Here is a 22,933-nt window from a genome sequence, read left to right on the forward strand (position 1 = left end):
ACACTCTTCTAAACAAAAATACAGAACAGGGGAAAAGTGCAGGGCCATATGAGCCTGTGTGCACACCATAGGCTAATCTGGGATGATACTTTGTTCACATAACCCTCTGAAAACTGTCCTCACATAAAACACCAAGTTCAGGCACAAAAGTGATTGAAAGCTATCAGTTGCTAATATACAGTAACACAATTCATAATTTGTAATGCCACAATGAGTCATTGCAGAGTTTTCATCATTTATGCCATTACTTAGTGAAAATCATAAGCTAATTATGAAACTATTGCGTTGGTAGAAGAGTCTAACAATATTTAATGATTAAAACCTATGTCCTAAAAACATGAGCCACTTGCTGGGAAAATTGGGCTGAATGCAAGTGTGTAATGAGTTGTCCTGAATTGGCCTGCAATAATTGCACAGGCTAATAAAGGACGACACTCCGTTGTAATGCAATATTCGTGACAATTAAATCACTTTTTAACCAAAATCCTGTATAGATGGGTTGTCAATGGGATGACACTTAATCCTGTATAGGTGGGTTGTCACTGGAATGACACTTAATCCTGTATAGGTGGATTGTAACTGGGATGACACTTAACATACATGCAGTAAGCCCTGTTTTCCCAAGAGCAAACCTCATATTGAATGCAGATAAAGATGAATACAAAAATATTAGAGAAATTCAAAGTCACATTCACACTAAGAGAAATTCAAAGTCATCTTATCACTAAGAGAAATTTAAAGTCACATTATCACTAAGAGAAATTCAAAGTCATCACTAAGAGAAATTTAAAGTCACATTATCACTAAGAGAAATTTAAAGTCATTTTATCACTAAGAGAAATTCAAAGTCACATTATCAAGAGAAATTCGAAGTAACATTATCACTAAGAAAAATTCAAAGTCACATTATCACTAAGAGAAATTCAAAGTCACATTATCACTAAGAGAAATTCAAAGTCATCTTATCACTAAGAGAAATTCAAAGTCATATTATCACTAAGAGAAATTCAAAGTAGCTCTAGCATTATCCCTTAGAGAAATTCAAAGTCATCTTATCATAAAGAGAATAGTGAGAATATGAATTACTAATACCCTCAAGCCACTTGATACAAATTTAGAAAGTTATTGCTTTAAAATATATAAAAACAACTAAATTAAAATATATCAACAGTTTGTGCATTAGATTTGAACATTCTTGCACAATAAGTATAATCTCTTTCGTAAATTATTTTCCCCGTATTCTTTACATTTTTAGCAGCACTAATGTCTAGCTAGACGTATGCAGCAAACATATCTAGATGTCAGTTTCCTTCCTCTTGATTTCTGATTCTGGGCATAAATCGTACCTGAAAAATAGAAAACCTCTGTAATCCTTGAGGAAAGCTTTGTTATCCTAGATTGACAGTTTTGTTATCCTGGAGCTTGGTAATCCTATAATGAATGCTTTTTTGTTGTTGAGTGAAACCTTTGTTATTGTTGAAAGAAATCTTTGTAACTGTTGAGTGAAAGGTTTATAATTTTAAGCGAAAGCTTTGAAATTGTCGAGTAAAATAATTAAAATGGTTCAATTCAGCTTTGTAATTGTTGAGTGAAAGCTTGTAATCCTGGAGTAAAAGCTTTGTAATAGTCAAGTTAAAGATTTGTAATTGTTCAATTTAGCTGTGCAACTGTTGAGTGAAATTTTCTATTTCTGGAGTGAACGCTTTGTTATTGTTGAGTGCATGCTTTATAAATGTTGAGTGAATGTGTTGTAATTGTTGAGTGCATGCTTTATAATTGTTGAGTGAATGTGTTGTAATAGTTGAGTGAAATATTTGTTGTTGAGGAAATATGTTGTAATTGTTGAGTGAATGTGTTGTAATTGTTGAGGAAATGTGTTGTAATTGTTGAGTGAATGTGTTGTAATTGTTGAGTTAATGCTTTATAATTGTCGAGTGAATGTGTTGTAATTGTTGAGGAAATGTGTTGTAATTGTTGAGGAAATGTGTTGTAATTGTTAAGTAAATGTGTTGTAATTGTTGAGTGAATGTGTTGTAATTGTTGAGTGAATGATTTATAATTGTTCAGTGAATGTGTTGTAATTGTTAAGTGAAATCTTTGTATTTGTTTAGAGCAGCTTTGTAATTGTTAAGTGAATGTGTTGTAATTGTTAAGTGAAATCTTTGTACTCGTTTAGAGCAGCTTTGTAATTGTTGAGTGCAGCTTTGAAATTGTTGAAATAAAGGTTTGCCATTCTTGAGAAAAAGCTTGGTTATTGTTAAGACAAAGCCTTGTTATAGCTGAGAAAAAGGTTTGTAATCCAATAAATAAGCATATAATGAAAGCTTTGTAATCAACAAGTGAAGCCTTTGTATTATTTAAGTACACAATTTTGGAGCCCTGGGCCTGTATTCACCAACCGATTCTTAAACTTAAGAATAAAGAATAGACTTGGAACCAAGAAAAATGTGTCCAGTGTTTGAATATATACAGGCCTCCACTGGTGATTATGTCATTAACAAAATGTTCTATATGAAGAATAATATAGATAGAGATGTTTACTGCAGAGTTTGACTCAAAATTAAATAAATTCTTGAATATTCTAATTTAAAGAATTTTCTTTATTTTTAGACTTAAGTCTAAGAATTGTTTGGTGAATACGGGCCTGGACTCTAAACATCAAATGTGTATGTATTTCTAGATATCAAGAAAAAATATTTTTGAAAAGTTCTGGCAAGTAAAAACTGTAGGCTAACACTCATAACTGCCTAGTAATGTCACAATGTAAGCATGAAAGACTGCTACACCATAGTTTCTCCCATAGATGGTGTACTTGCATGTCATTGCATGTAAGATGGAAAGTATTAACTGAACAGCTGTAATACTATTTCAGAGCGCTTACAATACAATGCAAGACAATATGTGGTTATCAATTTCAAATTGTGGGGGCATAGACTAGTTATATATGGAATATATAGACGAATGCAAACTGGACTGGTTATTAACTTTGTTCCAGGAAAGCTGGAACATATTATATGTGTGTAAAGTGCAGTCTGTACAGCCTTATCAGGGACAACACTTTCGCCTAAACGCTATAAGAGACCTAGTACAGCTAATCTGAGACGACACTTTACAGACATGCATTTAGCCCAGTTTTCCAAGAAGGCTGTAAGCCATGCCCTACCATTCAGTGGTGGCTTTGGAGACGTCCATTTCAGCCAGATCAATGAGCACCATGCCCATGTCCTTCTGGGATGAAGAGAACATCCCTGTGTCATTCTTCACCTCCACCTCCAGCTGGCGACCCACCAACTCTTGGGGAGTCACGCTGTACTCAAACCTGCAGCATATAATACACTTGAGTAGTGCTCTGTGAAAAGAGGGTTGAATGCAAGTGCGTAAAGTGTTGTCCCAGATAAGCCTGTGCAGTCCACACAGGCTTATCAGGGATGACACTTTCCGCCTCAGCTGGATTTTTGCTAAGAAGAGACTTTCTTTTAAACAGAAAATATCATAAAGCGGAAAGTGTGTCCATGATAAGCTTGTAAGGACTGCACATGCTACTCTGGGACGACACTTAAGCACAAGCATTAAACCTCTTCACAGAGCGTGGCTCACTTTTGTTATTTTTCAGCACGACATAGAACAGGTATGGATTTAAGAGCTGTTTTGAGAAGTAAGGAAAATATGGCTTGGGTTAAAAAAGGAAGAAAAAGGCAAAACAAGATGTGTTTGTGAAACACTATGTCCCCGTATATGACGTTTGACCTTGGAGGATGATCTTGACCTTGACCCTTCACCACTCAAAATGTGCAGCTCCATGAGATACACATGCATGTCAAATATAAAATTGCTAGCTTCAATATTGCAGAAGTGACATTACATGAGCAATTTTGACCCATATATTTGACCTTGAAGGATGACCTTGACCTTTCACCACTCAAAATGTGCAGCTCCATGAGATACACATGCATGCCAAATAACAAGTTGCTATATTCAATATTGCAAAAGTACTCATCAAATGAGCGATTTTGGCCACATATATCTGACCTTGACCTTGACCTTTCACCACTCAAAATGTGCAGCTCCATGAGATACACATGCATACCAAATATCAAGTTGCTATCTTGAATATTGAAATATTGCAAAAGTGTACATTAAATGAGCGATTTTGACCCATATATTTGACCTTTGACCTTGAAGGATGATCTTGACCTTGACCTTTCACCACTCAAAATGTGCAGCTCCATGAGCATGCCAAATATCAAGTTGCTATCTTAATATTGAAATATTGCAAAAGTGTACATTAAATGAGCGATTTTTACCCATATATTTGACCTTTGACCTTGAAGGATGACCTTGACCTTAACCTTTCACCACTCAAAATGTGCAGCTCCATGAGATACATATGCATGCCAAATATCAAGTTGGTATCTTCAATATTGCAAAAGTTATTGCAAATGTTAAAATTGGCGCAAACCAACCAACAGACCAACCAACAGACCAACCAACAGACCAACAGACAGGGCAAAAACAAAATGTCCCCCACTACTATAGTGGGGGACATAAAAAGAAAAGAAGCACCCAACTTTCCTGTATATGGCAAAGATATGGCTTAGATGAACAATTGCTCACAGATGAGCATTTCAACTGTTATACATGCCTCTCTTGCATGTAAGCATAAAAATAACTATAACATTAATCATGTTATTCATCAAATATTAGTTTTTATCATACTGCTACATTAATATTTGTCTCACATACATCAACTGTCAAAATATTGTGACAACCATTTTGATAAAAATAATGTTTTTAAATGTTTTTCCAAATTGACATAGCAAACACATGTCGTTTTTTCAATGTAAAAAGTAGTGTAACTGACATTTTTTTTAATTTTCAGGAGAAGCACAATGCTGTTTTATTAAATTAATTAACATTTTTCAGTATTAACATTTTCTGATAAGTATTATAATAGTATTTGAAAAACAAAACAAAACTCCCAATTTAAAACAATTAATTATTAAGAAAGGAACAGTTACCATACCGATAATTTCAACGCTGAAATATTTTGAATTTTTAAAATAACGTAAGTGCTCTTCAGTGTATTTCAGAACATAAGAACTCCTAAAACATTTAAAGAATGTCATTTACCTTACATTCAGTAGACGATTTTAGACACAAACAGCAACAAAAACAGCAAAAACAAAATGTTTTATAAATATTAAGGCGCAAGAACTCAGGATGTCATTATCAACAGGTCAAAAGTCACAAAAAATAATTCATTCACACTAAAAATGCAACATTGTTTCGTTTTTGTCATAAGTTCATTTTAATCGAGGACATAGAGGTATGATAAGCATCAAAACAGGTTATTGCTGGATCCTTTTGTAATATATCAGGCTTGGTACGGGTAAAATATTGGAAAAGGCAAGCCTTGCCATTATATTATTCTAAGCCTCTCCTGATAAATTACAAAAATATCAGGCAGAAACCTCTCATTCTCTATATTGACACAACCTGTGCGTTTCTCAATTTTTCCAAGGCAACAATAATGCATTATTCAATAATGCCATGTAAACACATCACTTATTATTAAGTACTAGCAACCGGACAATAAACCTCATAAGATTGGCAATCCAGGGACCCTTATTTAATCAATTAACACACTACAAACTAGAAATGGTGCTGCAGGTGCCGACGAGTATCCCCACGCCGCATGTTTGTTAGTAAAATGAGTGAAATTCTCTGACCCGGACCCACCCCAACCCCCATAACTTTTGACCCGGGCGTCCGATCAAAAGTCCAAATAGTGCACTGTCGCACATATGCTCATAGCTACCATGTGTGTAAGTTTCAAGGTTCTAGTGCTAATCGTGTAGGAAGAGATAGTGGCTAGGACGGACGGACAGATGGAGGAGATAACCACATAATTCCCCACGTGGGGATAACAATCGAGCCCCCTCCTGTTGAGAAAAGGTCTAATTTCAAAGCTTCTTGCTTTACATGTATGATATGCCGTGTGGAAAATTAAGGCATATTGCAGCAATTAGAGAATGTTGAAAGACCAGTCCTTATTAAGAAGGGATGTTACCAACCATTGAGCCTTGCTCAGTGTCATCACAGATTAGCCTGAGCAGTCCCCACACTCACATTTTACCCATACACTGGATGTTTGCTTAAAGGCTTATTTTTAATGAAAAATTCCATAAAAAAAACTGCCCCAGAACAAGGCGTCATTTCTATCTGATATCAGATTAGTTCACATAAAAAAATTCACATTAATCACAACAAACACATCTTACATAGATATTGAAAATATTGAATCAGTTCATACATGTTATAACACTGAATCAACAATACATGAACCAATAACACATCAAGCCGTCATTAAACCAATAAAACATGTGTGACATAAAACTTCACATTAAAGTATGAACTCACGTCTCATCAAATGTTGGGTTGAGGTTGTTGTTAATGACCTTGGTTTTCTTCTTGGTCCCACGGTCCGGAAGCAGGAAGAGCCTCACGTACGGGTCGGAGAAGTTGTCCTTGCCCAGCGCTGGCAGACCACTGTTGGGGACAGAGGTAGGGGAAGTATTCACTACAGATTTTCCATGAAAACAGTGTTTTTTCATTTACAATTTTGAGAATGGTGCCAGGCTCTTAAGATTTGGGAAAAAAACATGTGGTTTGACTAAAATTGGGAAATTGATGTTTTTCTTGCAAACAATTACTTTTAATTTGAGAATAAAAGTGTGTTTGATAATACATTTACTTATGTTTAACTTATAAAGCTGGATAGGAAGAGTTAATTGTTTATTTTTGTTCATGGTATTATGATAATGATGTAGATAACGATGGTGATGACGATGGTGAGTATGATGGCTATAGTTATGATGATGATGATGGTTATGATGATAGCGATGGTAATGATGAAGATGATGGTTATGATGATGACGATGGTAATGATGATGATGATGGTGATGATGACAATGGTAATAATAATAATGAATGCCATGGTTGCAGTTGAGCAGGTTGGTGTGACTTTTGACTATTTGTTTTACTGGTATTAAGCAAACAACATCATGTCATCACGCATTTTTCAAAAAACAGTCTTGTCTAAATATTGTATTTATTGTATTTAAACAAGAGTTCTCCAGTTGGAGAAATATTCCCCCCAAACAGGGCTTCAAACAAGTGACCCCAATTTCAATAGGGGTCATCTACTGTCCAAGGCCAATGCACATGTGAAGTATCAAGCCAATCGGTCAATTTGTTGATGAATTATTGATTGGAAAGGATCTGGTCTACCGACAGACATACAGACCGACCAACATCCAGCAAAACAATATACCCATTCTTCTTCAAAGAGGGGCACAATAATGAGAAACAAGAGCTTGTCACAGTAGTGCCAAATCCCCGCTGAAATGTGTTTGCTTGTATGAGAACATTTGTTTTAGAGAGTAGAATAATATTTGTAAAACATGGCACCTGTGTCATCTAATTATATTTCAAGGATCAATTAGTTATATAGTGTTGGAGTTATGCTGTAAAGAATAAAATATATGGACATGAAAAAGGGAGGTAATTTAAAAACAACAACCCATAGAGTTATGGTTCATGTTCACTGTACCTCTCCTAGTTGCCATCTGTTTATATTTCTAGTTTCAAGTAAATACCTTCAGTAGATATAGATTTATGCTCCGGACAAAAATTAACTTTGAAATTAAATAAAGGGAGATAATTCAACAAGACTGATAATTCAGGGTTTTCTTACAAACTTCTCAAACCGCTTTTCCACAAGCTTCCACTTTTCTCAACCAGTTCACTCCCTGCCCGTAGACTACAGCGTAGTCTTTCACGTGTAACCATTCCCAGCGCCACTTATTTTATGCACCTTCAAGATCTTTCACCTTATATCCAACAGGCAAGTATCTCGTTGCCATTTTTCTCAACTTAAGTCTAAACACAGCTCCCCACTCGGCATTAAATATACGCAAAAAGTACTCAAATTGATTTAAATCGGCAGCAATCTTTAATCTTTAATCAGATGTAATTGTTTATTTAAGCCGCTACGATGTACGATTTGTTTTCACATCAGTAATTTGTCTCGATGACCAGTGTAAATGCTGACTGCGTATCAATTTTTCAGGTCAATAACAAGGCGATATATTGAAGCACAGTCTACAGCTGAAAGCTGTTAATATCTGGGACAGCATGTCAGGGAAAAAATCAATACCGATAATTCGCATTGTTCATTGCTTAAGCAACGATTAATAACACTTATCCTTTATGGATTTTCATGAAAAAAAAAACATAATAAAGAAAATGTTGTTCTCTTTAATCTGATATATAAATTATTATAATACACTATGTGAAAAACAATTAATTATGCTGTTAAAGGTTTTTCTATTATTTGACCTAGTGACCTAGTTTTTGACCCCAGATGACCCAAATACAATCCCAACCCAGATTTCATCAAGATAAACATTCTGACCAAATTTCATAAAGATTGGATGAAAACTGTGACCTCTATTGTTTACACAAGGTTTTTCTATTATTTGACCAAGTGACCTAGTTTTTGACCCCAGATGACCCAAATACAATCCCAACCTAGATTTTATCAAGATAAACATTCTGACCAAATTTCATAAAAATTGGATGAAAACTGTGACCTCTACTGTCTACACAAACAAATTGTTGACGGACACACGCACGCACATACGGATGCCGGACATCACACGGTCACATAAGCTCACCATGTCACTTCGTGACAGGTGAGCTAAAAACTAACGTAGATAGAGTTATGGTTCTTAGTCACTGCACTTCTCCTGCTTGCCATCTGTTTATATTTCAAGTTTCAAGTAAAACCCTTCAGTAGATAATTCAAAAACTAAGGTAGATAGAGTTATGGTTCTTGGTCACTGCACTTCTCCTAGTTGCCATCTGTTTATATTCTAAGTTTAAAGGAAATCCATTAAATAGATTTGGAGTTAAGCTCTGGACAAAGTTTCGGACGGAAAGACGGACACACAGACGTCCAGACGGACGGACGGACGGAGACTATTACTATATCCCCTCCGCATTTTTTTCTGGCGGGGATAAAAAGGTCAGATATGCCTGAACATTCATTGGAAATTGTGTACAATTAAATCATTTACAACTCTCAGTGACACTTACACACACTTATGCACGACCACGGCCAGTTTGCCCCTCTGCATGCTGTAACGCAAGGTGAGCTGTATACGACCCATCCTGTGCTCTCCCAGCACATCACTGCCTCTGAAATACAGCAAACAGCAAGTTAAAAGTGCACATGTATTGCAATATGAATTGAACAATAACCTAGCTTTCTCCATGTTTCAACAGTGTGATAGTTGCAATAATACAACTTCAAGCTATATAATTTATGATCCTCCTTGGATTGAACTGTACATTTATGTAGAGAAATGCTCAAGGTTTTTAGGAATAACACAACAGTATGACTACAGAGGTGAGCCTGTGAAAATGTTTCTTACTGCATGCACATAAAGTGTTGTTCCAGATTAGTCTATGCAGTTAAAACGCCACAACTAGAGTTTTGATAAGAAGAGAACTCCTTTAAACTAATAATAGCATAAAAATGTAAAATTCCATCATTGATTAGCCTATGCATACTGCACAGGCTCATCTGGGACGAAACTTAATGCATTAAGACCACTTTTCCCAGAATGCGTGACAACTCAACAGTGTAGCTTCTGGCCTGGGTGACACTTACATACTGGTGACCCTCTGTCTCACAGACCCTTCCCGCTCCAGGGTCTTGGCAGGTGGAATAGCTTTGGGAGCCTGGCTCTGCACTGACTGTACCGTCTCTGGAACAATCTGCAAGGTCACATGGTCAGTGTTACACCAGGGTCAGGCACCAGTAAACAAGACTGAGGATAGCATTGAACACTTTACTGGTTAGTGATGATTCATTGCTTTGGTTTATCCCAATTACCACTTGATCACATTTTGACCTGTTTGTTGTCCCTTAGAAAATCTAATTAAATTAAATAGCAAGCTTTAAAGGCTTCATTTCAAACTTTAAGATACTGATGAAAATATATTTTAAATTTGCTTCTGAACATGAAAGTGTTTAGAAAATTATAACAATTTTGTTTATAATTTATAATAAAATAGTAGAATATTTTAGAACAACATCATTACAAAACTGTTCAATGTGTATTAAATAACCTGAGGCTGAAGTAAAATCTAATGTTTCAAATCAGTTTAGAATTTTATACAATGTCTATAATTTCAATAATATTTTGGCTAAAACACATCACAGACTTTGAGATGGCAATTATAATTCTACACAACTACTTCAAAACACGGCATATAAAGAGTTGCAACAAATGACCACAAACACTGCAAATAAAGAGTTGCAATAATGACCACAAACACTGCATATAATGAGTTGCAACAAATGAGAACACACACACTGCATATTATTAGAATAAAAACTATCGATATCCCCAAGCAAACAACTATCTTTCTGAAAAATAGGTTGCATTAACGCCGAGTGCAAAACTAATTGCTACACCGTACATCTTTGTCCACAAACCACTAATTATCATAGATTTTTGTTTTTGTCATGTGTGTGGAATAACAATGTCACATTACCGAATATATTAGCATGATTAATATTACTATTATTCCCATCATCATTATAAAATATAGTAGCTACCATTACTATTGTATCATTATCTAATAGTACTACTTCTACCCACCTATGGTACCCCCCCCCCCCCCCACCCTCTCCGTATTCCATAAGTTGTTTTTGCAAATCCCTACTGTTAATACATCTATTACGGAAGTTTATAATTTACTTAATAATCTTGCTTTGCTTCATTGCCCTTATTGTTTATTTTGTATACTTGGGTGATGTAAATGATATGTTCTGTTTTGTTCTTCTTTAAAGAATTGTAACAAATTACCACTTACACTGCACATAGAGTGGTAATGAAAGACAACAAACAATCATATCAAAAGTTGTAAAAAATGACCACAACAATGCATATAAAGAGTTGTTACAAGAGACCACAAACATCAGCAGGAAATATTTTCACCATGCCAACTTTATAGGGGGAAATGTTTTGCATTTATGAATTGAAATTGTACATTCAAACTCTTAGATCAAATATAATTAACAAGCACACAATTTTTTTTCATATAGCGTAAATTCAGCATGTAATTAATTTCAAAAACCAATTATGTAAGAATATTTGTCAACACTTTTTTAAATATAAAAGTACAAAATTTAATTGTTTGTAACAACTATGCTCAATACATCACCGCACATTTTGATGTCTCTAATTCAAAGAACAGAATCTAATATGGTAAATTCTGCACTTTATCATAAGGGCTGAGTTCTGGGGAAATGGGTCTCAATGCATGCACGTTAGTGTTGTCTCAAATAAGCCCGTGGAGTACAGGCTAATCTGGGACCACACTTTCCAACTAAACTGAATATTTGCAAAGAAGAAACAACCTTTAAACAAACAAGGGCTGTTTGTAAAACATGCATGCCCCCCATATGGGCTCTCCGTTGTAGTGAGAGCCATTGTGTGAATATTTTTTTTGTCACTGTGACCTTGACCTTTGACCTAGTGACCTGAAAATCAATAGGGGTCATCTGCCAGTCATGATCAATGTACCTATGAAGTTTCATGATCCTAGCCATAAGCATTCTTGAGTTATCATCCGGACACCATTTTACTATTTCGGGTCACCGTGACCTTGATCTTTGACCTAGTGACCTGAAAATCAATAGGGGTCATCTGCGAGTCATGATCATTCTACCTATCAAGTTTCATGATCCTAGGCCTAAGCGTTCTTGAGTTATCATCCGGAAACCATTTTACTATTTCGGGTCATCGTGACCTTGACCTTTGACCTAGTGACCTGAAAATCAATAGGGGTCATCTGCGAGTCCTGATCAATCTACCTATCAAGTTTCATGATCCTAGGCCTAAGTGTTCTTGAGTTATCATCCGGAAACCATTTTACTATTTCGGGTCACTGTGACCTTGACCTTTGACCTAGTGACCTGAAAATCAATAGGGGTCATCTGCGAGTCATGATCAATCTACCTATCAAGTTTCATGATCCTAGGCCTAAGCGTTCTTGAGTTATCATCCGGAAACCATTTTACTATTTCGGATCACCGTGACCTTGACCTTTGACCTCAAAATCAATAGGGGCCATCTGGGAGTCATGATCAATGTACCTATGAAGTTTCATGATCCTAGGCCCAAGGGTTCTTGAGTTATCGTCTGACAACCACCTGGTGGACGGACCGACCAACCGACATGAGCAAAGCAATATACCCCCTCTTCTTCTAAGGGGGGCATAAAAAATAAGCAACAGTGCAAAGTGTTGTCCTTGATTAGCCTGTGAACACTTCACAGGCTAATATGTGACAACAAATTAGGCACATGCATTAAACACCTATTTCCCAGAGCAAAGCTCATATATATAAAAAAATAGCCAAATATGTGTTAAGAATATAAAAAGCTCTCTTCTTGTGCATTTGCCTCATTTGCAGATGCAGCCTGCGCTGACGGTGCAGTGGGGGAAACAGGTGAAGCAGGTTTCCCCTTCCCTGTAGGAGAGATGGGATTGGTCGGGGAGGCAGGGGGAGGTGACCCTGCGCCAGGTGCAGGCTTTACCCCCTCATCAACGCTGGTACTCTGGGCACTGGCGGACATCAAGTTCTCCGTGTCCTGTTTCCAGTTCACTTTCTGCTCTGTGGTAAGCACCTGTGGAAGGGGAAGGAAGAGAATGTTTTTTAGTAGTTAAGTCATGTTTATTAACTTGGGGGTTTAACGCATGTGCGTACAGTGTCGTCCCAGATTGATCATGGATGACTTTTTCCCTTTTATGTTACTTTTTATTTATCTTAGTGAAAATCTAGTATAGGCAGAAAATGTCGTCCTGATAAGCCTGTGGGAACAACACTTCATGCCCATACATTGAACACCATAATCCCAAAACGAAGGTCATTTATATTTTTAGCAGTTTTCAACTGAATTCCAGACATAATAAGGCATACAGTCAACATACACTATGTCAGGGGTCGCTGGTTGTCTAGTATTTAGTGCATATAAATATGTTTTTCCCAATTTATGAGTAGTTATTCATATCAATTCACAAAATTTATCATTTAAAAATAGACATAGTATTTATAGCTGAAGTCCTGTTCTTAATATAAATGCTTGAAAAAGAATGACAGGGATACCTTATGACCCCCACATGAGATGGTACCTGTTAGTAAATAACCCGTGTAGGGTCAGTAACCAGCTGTGTAACTAATAATACTAGCCTCATTGTTGGAAAACTGTTCTAAATGCATGTACACATAGTGTCAACCCTGAAATGCCTGTGCAGACTGCACATCCTAATGTGGGAAGACACTATGCACATGTATTGCAGACTGCACATCCTAATGTGGGAAGACACTTTATGCACATGCATTGCAGACTGCACATCCTAATGTGGGAAGACACTTTATGCACATGCATTGCAGACTGCACATCCTAATGTGGGAAGACACTATGCACATGCATTGCAGACTGCACATCCTAATGTGGGAAGACACTATGCACATGCATTGCAGACTGCACATCCTAATGTGGGAAGACATGCACATCCTAATGTGGGAAGACACTATGCACATGCATTGCAGACTGCACATCCTAATGTGGGAAGACACTTTATGCACATGCATTGCAGACTGCACATCCTAATGTGGGAAGACACTATGCACATGCATTGCAGACTGCACATCCTAATGTGGGAAGACACTATGCACATGCATTGCAGACTGCACATCCTAATGTGGGAAGACACATTATGCACATGCACTGCAGACTGCACATCCTAATGTGGGAAGACACTATGCACATGCATTGCAGACTGCACATCCTAATGTGGGAAGACACTTTATGCACATGCATTGCAGACTGCACATCCTAATGTGGGAAGACACTTTATGCACATGCATTGCAGACTGCACATCCTAATGTGGGAAGACACATTATGCACATGCATTGCAGACTGCACATCCTAATGTGGGAAGACACTTTATGCACATGCATTGCAGACTGCACATCCTAATGTGGGAAGACACTATGCACATGCATTGCAGACTGCACATCCTAATGTGGGAAGACACTATGCACATGCATTGCAGACTGCACATCCTAATGTGGGAAGACACTTTATGCACATGCATTGCAGACTGCACATCCTAATGTGGGAAGACACTTTATGCACATGCACTGCAGACTGCACATCCTAATGTGGGAAGACACTATGCACATGCATTGCAGACTGCACATCCTAATGTGGGAAGACACTTTATGCACATGCACTTGCAGACTGCACATCCTAATGTGGGAAGACACTTATGCACATGCACTGCAGACTGCACATCCTAATGTGGGAAGACACTATGCACATGCATTGCAGACTGCACATCCTAATGTGGGAAGACACTTTATGCACATGCATTGCAGACTGCACATCCTAATGTGGGAAGACACTTTATGCACATGCATTGCAGACTGCACATCCTAATGTGGGAAGACACTTTATGCACATGCATTGCAGACTGCACATCCTAATGTGGGAAGACACTTTATGCACATGCACTGCAGACTGCACATCCTAATGTGGGAAGACACTATGCACATGCATTGCAGACTGCACATCCTAATGTGGGAAGACACTTATGCACATGCATTGCAGACTGCACATCCTAATGTGGGAAGACACTTTATGCACATGCATTGCAGACTGCACATCCTAATGTGGGAAGACACTATGCACATGCATTGCAGACTGCACATCCTAATGTGGGAAGACACTTTATGCACATGCATTGCAGACTGCACATCCTAATGTGGGAAGACACTTATGCACATGCACTGCAGACTGCACATCCTAATGTGGGAAGACACTTTATGCACATGCATTGCAGACTGCACATCCTAATGTGGGAAGACACTTTATGCACATGCACTGCAGACTGCACATCCTAATGTGGGAAGACATGCACATCCTAATGTGGGAAGACACTATGCACATGCATTGCAGACTGCACATCCTAATGTGGGAAGACACTATGCACATGCATTGCAGACTGCACATCCTAATGTGGGAAGACACTTTATGCACATGCATTGCAGACTGCACATCCTAAATGTGGGAAGACACTTATGCACATGCACTGCAGACTGCACTCCTAATGTGGAAGACACTTTATGCACATGCATTGCAGACTGCACATCCTAATGTGGGAAGAAGCACATCCTAATGTGGGACGGACCACTTATGCACATGCATTGCGACTGCACATCCTAATGTGGAAGGACATGCACATCCTAATGTGGGAAGACACTATGCACATGCATTGCAGACTGCACATCCTAATGTGGGAAGACATGCACATCCTAATGTGGGAAGACACTATGCACATGCATTGCAGACTGCACATCCTAATGTGGGAAGACACTATGCACATGCATTGCAGACTGCACATCCTAATGTGGGAAGACACTATGCACATGCATTGCAGACTGCACATCCTAATGTGGGAAGACACTTTATGCACATGCACTGCAGACTGCACATCCTAATGTGGGAAGACATGCACATCCTAATGTGGGAAGACACTATGCACATGCATTGCAGACTGCACATCCTAATGTGGGAAGACACTTTATGCACATGCATTGCAGACTGCACATCCTAATGTGGGAAGACACATTATGCACATGCATTGCAGACTGCACATCCTAATGTGGGAAGACACTTTATGCACATGCATTGCAGACTGCACATCCTAATGTGGGAAGACACATTATGCATATGCATTGCAGACTGCACATCCTAATGTGGGAAGACACTATGCACATGCATTGCAGACTGCACATCCTAATGTGGGAAGACACTATGCACATGCATTGCAGACTGCACATCCTAATGTGGGAAGACACTTTATGCACATGCATTGCAGACTGCACATCCTAATGTGGGAAGACACTTTATGCACATGCATTGCAGACTGCACATCCTAATGTGGGAAGACACTATGCACATGCATTGCAGACTGCACATCCTAATGTGGGAAGACACATTATGCACATGCATTGCAGACTGCACATCCTAATGTGGGAAGACACATTATGCACATGTATTGCAGACTGCACATCCTAATGTGGGAAGACACATTATGCACATGCATTGCAGACTGCACATCCTAATGTGGGAAGACACTATGCACATGCATTGCAGACTGCACATCCTAATGTGGGAAGACACTTTATGCACATGCATTGCAGACTGCACATCCTAATGTGGGAAGACACTATGCACATGCATTGCAGACTGCACATCCTAACGTGGGAAGACACTTTATGCACATGCATTAGGCTCAGTTTCTCCACTTTATGCACATGCATAAGGCTCATTTTCTCCAGAACAAGGCCCATACTGTCTCTTAACATCTACCCATACAGTTTAACATACATTTTCCTTCCTAGAACAAATACCAAGGTTGATGAATGATTTAAACAAAGAGAAACACTGTTTTTCTTTATAAAGGATCGTTGGTAAAGATATTAGCAATGTTATTAAGCAATGAATTACATTTTTTTATTTCAAAACTTAAATACAAATAAACATGTTTTATCAGCACAAAATATGCTTATAAAGCAAAGGTGAATGATGAAGGATTAAGGTTTGGTTTGTCATTAAAGTAAGCAGCACCTACCCTGAGTGCAAAGCGGACAGAGATTTCACTGTTTCACCTACCCTGAGTGCAAAGCAGACAGAGATTTCACTGTTTCACCTACCCTGAGTGCAAAGCGGACAGAGATTTCACTGTTGCTCTCGGATTTCTTCAGCTGGAAGAAGCGATCATCCTCAAGATTTGGGGCTGCCAGGAGATTCTTCAGCGGGAACGACAGCTCACCAAGAACCATCTCTGTCTTCTTGTCTTTTACCTGGGAATACAACAACACAGTGGATAAGACAGCTCACCAAGAACCTTCTCCGTCTTCTTGTCTATTACATGGGAATACAACAACACAGTGGATATGACAGCTCACCAAGAACCTTCTCTGTCTTCTTGTATATTACCTGGGAATACAACAACACAGTGGATATGACAGCTCACCAAGAACCTTCTCCGTCTTCTTGTTTATTACCTGGGAATACAACAACACAGTGGATATGACAGCTCACCAAGAACCTTCTCTGTCTTCTTGTCTATTACCTGAGAATACAACAACACAGTGGATATGACAGCTCACCAAGAACCTTCTCTGTCTTCTTGTCTATTACCTGGGAATACAATAACACAGTGGATATGACAGCTCACTAAGAACCTTCTCTGTCTTCTTGTCTATTACCTGGGAAAACAACAACACAGTGGATAAGACAGCTCACTAAGAACCTTCTCTGTCTTCTTGTCTATTACCTGGGAATACAACAACACAGTGGATATGACAGCTCACCAAGAACCTTCTCTGTCTTCTTGTCTATTACATGGGAATACAACAACACAGTGGATAAGACAGCTCACCAAGAACCTTCTCTGTCTTCTTGTCTATTACATGGGAATACAACAACACAGTGGATAAGACAGCTCACCAAGAACCATCTCTGTCTTCTTGTCTATTACCTGGGAATACAACAACACAGTGGATAAGACAGCTCACCAAGAACCTTCTCTGTCTTCTTGTCTATTACCTGGGAATACAACAACACAGTGGATAAGACAGCTCACCAAGAACCATCTCTGTCTTCTTGTCTATTACCTGGGAATACAACAACAAAGTGGATAAGACAGCTCACCAAGAACCTTCTCTGTCTTCTTGTCTATTACATGGGAATACAACAACACAGGAAATAATTTACTTAACCCTTCACCTCTAAGAGGCATTTTGATCTTTGTGCAGTCCTTGGGAACATCAAATTAAATTAAAGGCCTTTCTTAACTGAGTCAAAGTTTAAAGTCTTCATTTCCAACACAAGATATGTGTTTGTCAGAAACACTATGTCCCCTTTTGCGCCGCTTTAAAGCTATATATTTGACCTTTGACCTTGAAGGATGACCTTGACCTTTCACCACTCAAAATGTGCAGCTCCATGAGATACACATGCATGCCAAATATCAAGTTGCTATCTTGAATATTGCAAAAGTATTCATTAAATGAGCGATTTTGACCCATATATTTGACCTTTGACCTTGAAGGATGACCTTGACCTTTCACCTCTCAAAATGTGCAGCGCCATGAGATACACATGCATGCCAAATATCAAGTTGCTATCTTGAATATTGCAAAAGTTATTGCAAATGTTAAAATTGGGGCAAACAAAAAAACAAACACACAAACCAACAGACAGGGCCAAAACAATATGTCCCCCACTATAGTGGTGGGGGACATAATGAGCGATTTTGACCCATATATTTGACCTTTGACCTTGAAGGATGACCTTGACCTTTCACCACTCAAAATTTGCAGCTCCATGAGATACACATACATGCCAAATATCAAGTTGCTATCTTGAATATTGCAAAAGTTATTGCAATTGTTAAAGTTGGGGCAAACCAACAAACAAACAAACACACAAACCTACAGACAGGGCAAAAACAATATGTCCCCCACTATAGTGGTGGGGGTCATAAAAAGAAGTCACATAAAATATGTCTGCAGTTCACTGTTGTCATTATCAACTATGATCAGTTCTCTTAGTATTTAAGCTGTTTATGTTTGTGTTTGTTTTTGTAATATGTTGTTAATAATTAAAAATGAATTTCCTACAAACTTAATTTTAAGGGAAAAAAATCTAGTAGTGTTCACACAAATCAATACATATCATATAATATTTATATATATTTATTTATATAACTTAGAGATTTTGTCTAATGAGCCTTACTTTGTGAAAAGGGGGTTTAATGCATGTGCGTAAAGTGTCGTCCCAGATTAGCCTGTGCAGTACGCACAGGCTAATCAGGATGAGACTTTCCACCTAAACTGGATTTTTGCCAAGAAGAGACTTTTTGTACACGAAAAATACCATAAAAGCGGAAAGTGTTGTACCTGATTAGCCTGTGCAGACTGCACAGGCTATTCTGGGACGACACTTTACCCTTTTGCATTTAACCCCTTTTTTACAGAGCACGACCGATTTGTATTGCCCCACTTACCTTTAAGTCAACCACCTGGAAATTTGGGTCATGAACCAGGAATCTGAAGCCTTGTTCCCATCGAGGATCAGTCGAGTCATTGACAACGTTACTGGTCTCTGTTTTCTGTCCCACATTGATTGTTACGTAGGGAGATGGCTCGGACATTTTCTTGGATCTCTGAAACAACAGGCATCTGTTTGATGTAAAATGAGTCTTGTAATGGGAAATATTGGGCTTAGTGCATAAAGTGCAGTCAGAACAGGCTAATCCAAACAGACACTTTCTGCCTAAACTGGAATTTCGTTTAGAAGAGCGGAAAGTGTTGTCCCTGATTAGCTGGTGCAGACTGCACAACCTTATATTGGATGACACTTTACTAACATGCATTACCAAAAGAGAAATAATTTACATGCAATTTCTACTTGTTTCCCATGATTGTTTGAAAGAAAATAAATTGTTTTTGTCATACAAATTAATTATGCTCACTTCCTATTTCATCACTATTCTCAAATAAACAACAGTTAATATAGTTAACATGCATCTAATTTCACTACAATGAAATTTTATCAGACATACTTATTTACAGTTAATTATTAAATAATTAAGGATTTACACATTTTATTTACATAAATTAGATAATTCTTTTTAAATACTCAATTTCACTCCATTGAAAGGTGTTATTTGAGATACATAACAAAATAGTAAAATCAAACAAAAAGGTGTTAAAGTGAAACTCATGTCAAATGATTAATTCCCTTAATTCAAGCACCATGTGCTTAAACTGTAAAGATGAATAAGAATAAACGTTACTTTTAGCACTGAAAATTACAAACAAGATGCAAAATTAGTACATGAAATTTTGGTATCAAAACAATTTTTTTTAGAATGTTATGTTCAACAAGCTAATTTATCAAACAAGAAGGCTATGATGGCCATAAATCGCTTACCTGGGTCAGAAGGGCAACCATTTTTTTCTCAGATTTGACATGGTGACCTAGCCTTTGAACACCTGTGACCCTGATTCAAGAGTGGCAACAAGATTTTCATAGATTTGACCTGGTGAACTAGCTTTTGTACACATGTGGCAAAGATACAAACTTAGGCCTAGATATTGCAAAAAGTAACATTCTGACAGAGTTTCATCAAGATTGAGTAATAAATGTGGTTACTAGAAGGGTAACATGTTTTTTTTAAGTTTTGACCAGGTGACCTCATTTTTGTACACATGTTACCAAGATTTGAGCTTTACCTCAATATTGTCAAGATAAATCATGTATAAAAGTTTTTCTAAGATTTAAACTGTTGACCTAGTTTTGGATGCAAACTGAGCCAGATTCAACCATGGTTTACGTATTGTCAAAATAAACATTCCATTCATCAAGATTGTACGTGATCTACAGAGCGGAAATGAGCTAAGACTAGACAACAGAAGAGTCGTGTTGACGGACGCCAGACATATACTGACCACAATAGCTTGCCATGAGCTTTACTTCATGCTCAGTTGAGTTAAAATCAAGCTTTTTTAAGACACACATTTTAATTTCAGCAAAATCATTATACATGTAAAAACTTCCATGCAGTAATTTATGAACAAAACGATCAATGACAAACACAAATATTGTGTTAACAACATCAAGATTTGCCAAAAAATCCCAGGATGGCGGGTTTGATCCCTGACCCAGCCACATAACTTGTGTCACAATTGACCATTCTCTCCCTTGCTCTGATTTAAGTAGGGCAGTTGTCAGTAACTGGCAAAGGTATGTGCTTCGAGTAGGGGTAAACCAGTATTCCCAGGTAAAGTGAGTTGTTGAACAAGCGGAGTTGACCAGCATCAAACATTACATCCACGGCAATCAAGGGTGCAATTGAAATGGGGCAATGGGACATGAAGGAAAGAAGTCCATAATACCAGAGTACTGGGAAGTCAATTAGAAAATTGTGTGATGTTTTATGGATGTATGATTTCAATTCCTTTAAATAACTGCTGCTGATTAATATAGTTCACAAGACAAACCCGTCAAACAGCATACATATTCATATTTATAATAATTTAATGTATATATATATCCAAAGGCAGATGTATTAATGCATAATATATAAATTTCCAACAATTTTATCTATGATAGTAGAGAACTCTTTAATGTGCAAAACATTTTTATATAGTTGTAAACATTTACATGATAGAATTTTTATTTATCTTTACACTGACAAATGCTAATGTTTACTCATTCCAATAAACTATGATACACTAATTCTCATAATAACCATGTATGAGTAATAAGACTGCGTAATTGTATTATTTAGTTACTTGAATTAGAAATTTCTTCTTTATTCTGATAAAGCTATCACAGATGATCATCAAAACCCCAACATACAGCCTTGACGAAGATGATTTAAAAGCTGGACATTGTAAAACTGATAGTTAGGAAAGCTGATTGCAATCTATACCTTTATAATGGCCTACAAATATAAAAATGGGGTCTAATCTAAAACAGTACTCTAATCTCTGTACTTAAAAAATACTGATATGAAATCTGCAATATGTATAGATAGTGTAATAAATGATCTATGCACTGTCGCAACCTCAGTCACACACTCTGGTCAAAAGCAACCCTGTCAACTATAAACTAATGCAAGGTTTTGTGGTCTGTTTAGAGGACAGCGTAACTCCTGACCAGTTTGTGTTAATGGCTACATATGGCAAAAGACCCATTTTTGCATAACTTGTGTAAAATGAGACAGCATGCAACAGAGGTCTATGTCTTCTGAAAGGTCAAATTAATGTACCCATGATTTTATTTTTGTTTCGATTGTTTATCCTTATTGAAAAGATGGTAAATAACCTTACTCAACTTGGTTAATCAACTTGAAAGCATAATACCAGACCAATCAGGTTCTTAAAGCTTAGGTAAATGTCACAATTAGAGGTCAAATTAGAATCACTGAGAACAGTTGATTGTGCTTACATACTTGTTTTGTAAGGATTAAGTGACTGTCAAAAAGTATAAAACACAATAATATAATATTATTTTCACTGCAAACCCACAGTATTATAGAACATGATTAATGTGCTTTATTTTGAATGAACAATTATTGTTAATTGGCCAAATAACAACACTGTCATTCTGATGTTGGCTTTTAAACTACTGGAGCTTACACCCTTATGGTTTAACACGAAGGCATCAGTGCTTTACACCCTAAAAAATACTGATATTTTTTATGAGCCTCCTTCAGTGAAAACTGAACTCAATGCATGTGTGTCAAGTGTTGTTCCAGGATAACCTGTGCAGTCTTCACAGGCTAATAAGAAATAACACTTTCCAACTTATCTGGTTTTTAATTGAGAAGAGACTTCATCTAAACCAAAAATTCCATGAAAGTTTCCTCCTTGATTAACCTGTCTGAACTGCCCAGGCTGATCTGGGACGACACTTAATGCACAAAGTCATGCATTGAGACAGTTTCCCAAGAAGATGCGCAGATGATCAATGAATGTTTTATGAGGTGATGGCTGTGCCATACCAGAAGGGACTCCTTGGATATCCCCTGAAGACAAAAACAACAACAATAATAAAATCAAACAAAATAAACATTTCAAAATATGAAAACATTACAAAATTAACTGAAAACAAGTTATTTGTTACGGACAAAACAGCAGTCTACTGCTGGGTTAATTATGTCGGAGAAAGAACAGGATCTCCAAGTTTTATAAACCTAGCTTCTGTA

The 22,933-nt window shown here is 37.4% G+C and overlaps 1 protein-coding gene and 1 long non-coding RNA gene across 5 annotated transcripts in view; both read right to left on the reverse strand.

Moving 5' to 3' along the window:
- Window positions 1–22,933, reverse strand: part of LOC127867863 (extended synaptotagmin-2-like) — a 71,460-nt gene continuing 48,527 nt past the window's right edge. For all 4 annotated transcript variants that reach the window (XM_052409358.1, XM_052409357.1, XM_052409361.1 and 1 more), the window contains 8 exons: window positions 19,223–19,381; window positions 16,863–17,012; window positions 12,540–12,764; window positions 9,737–9,843; window positions 9,160–9,261; window positions 6,421–6,549; window positions 3,164–3,319; window positions 1–1,346 (listed from right to left, as the gene is read on the reverse strand). In XM_052409358.1, coding sequence (XP_052265318.1) covers window positions 1,295–1,346; window positions 3,164–3,319; window positions 6,421–6,549; window positions 9,160–9,261; window positions 9,737–9,843; window positions 12,540–12,764; window positions 16,863–17,012; window positions 19,223–19,381 — 1,080 coding nt within the window. In that variant the 3' untranslated portion in view covers window positions 1–1,294. The remainder of the gene's footprint in view (window positions 1,347–3,163; window positions 3,320–6,420; window positions 6,550–9,159; window positions 9,262–9,736; window positions 9,844–12,539; window positions 12,765–16,862; window positions 17,013–19,222; window positions 19,382–22,933) is intronic.
- LOC127867870 (uncharacterized) lies at window positions 11,504–12,514 on the reverse strand. Its single transcript, XR_008043774.1, has 2 exons — window positions 11,887–12,514; window positions 11,504–11,741 (listed from the first exon to the last, which is right to left on the reverse strand). It is a non-coding gene; the product is annotated as an uncharacterized LOC127867870 (long non-coding RNA).

Source organism: Dreissena polymorpha, chromosome 2, assembly GCF_020536995.1.
Source record: "Dreissena polymorpha isolate Duluth1 chromosome 2, UMN_Dpol_1.0, whole genome shotgun sequence".
Lineage (NCBI taxonomy): Eukaryota > Metazoa > Mollusca > Bivalvia > Myida > Dreissenidae > Dreissena > Dreissena polymorpha.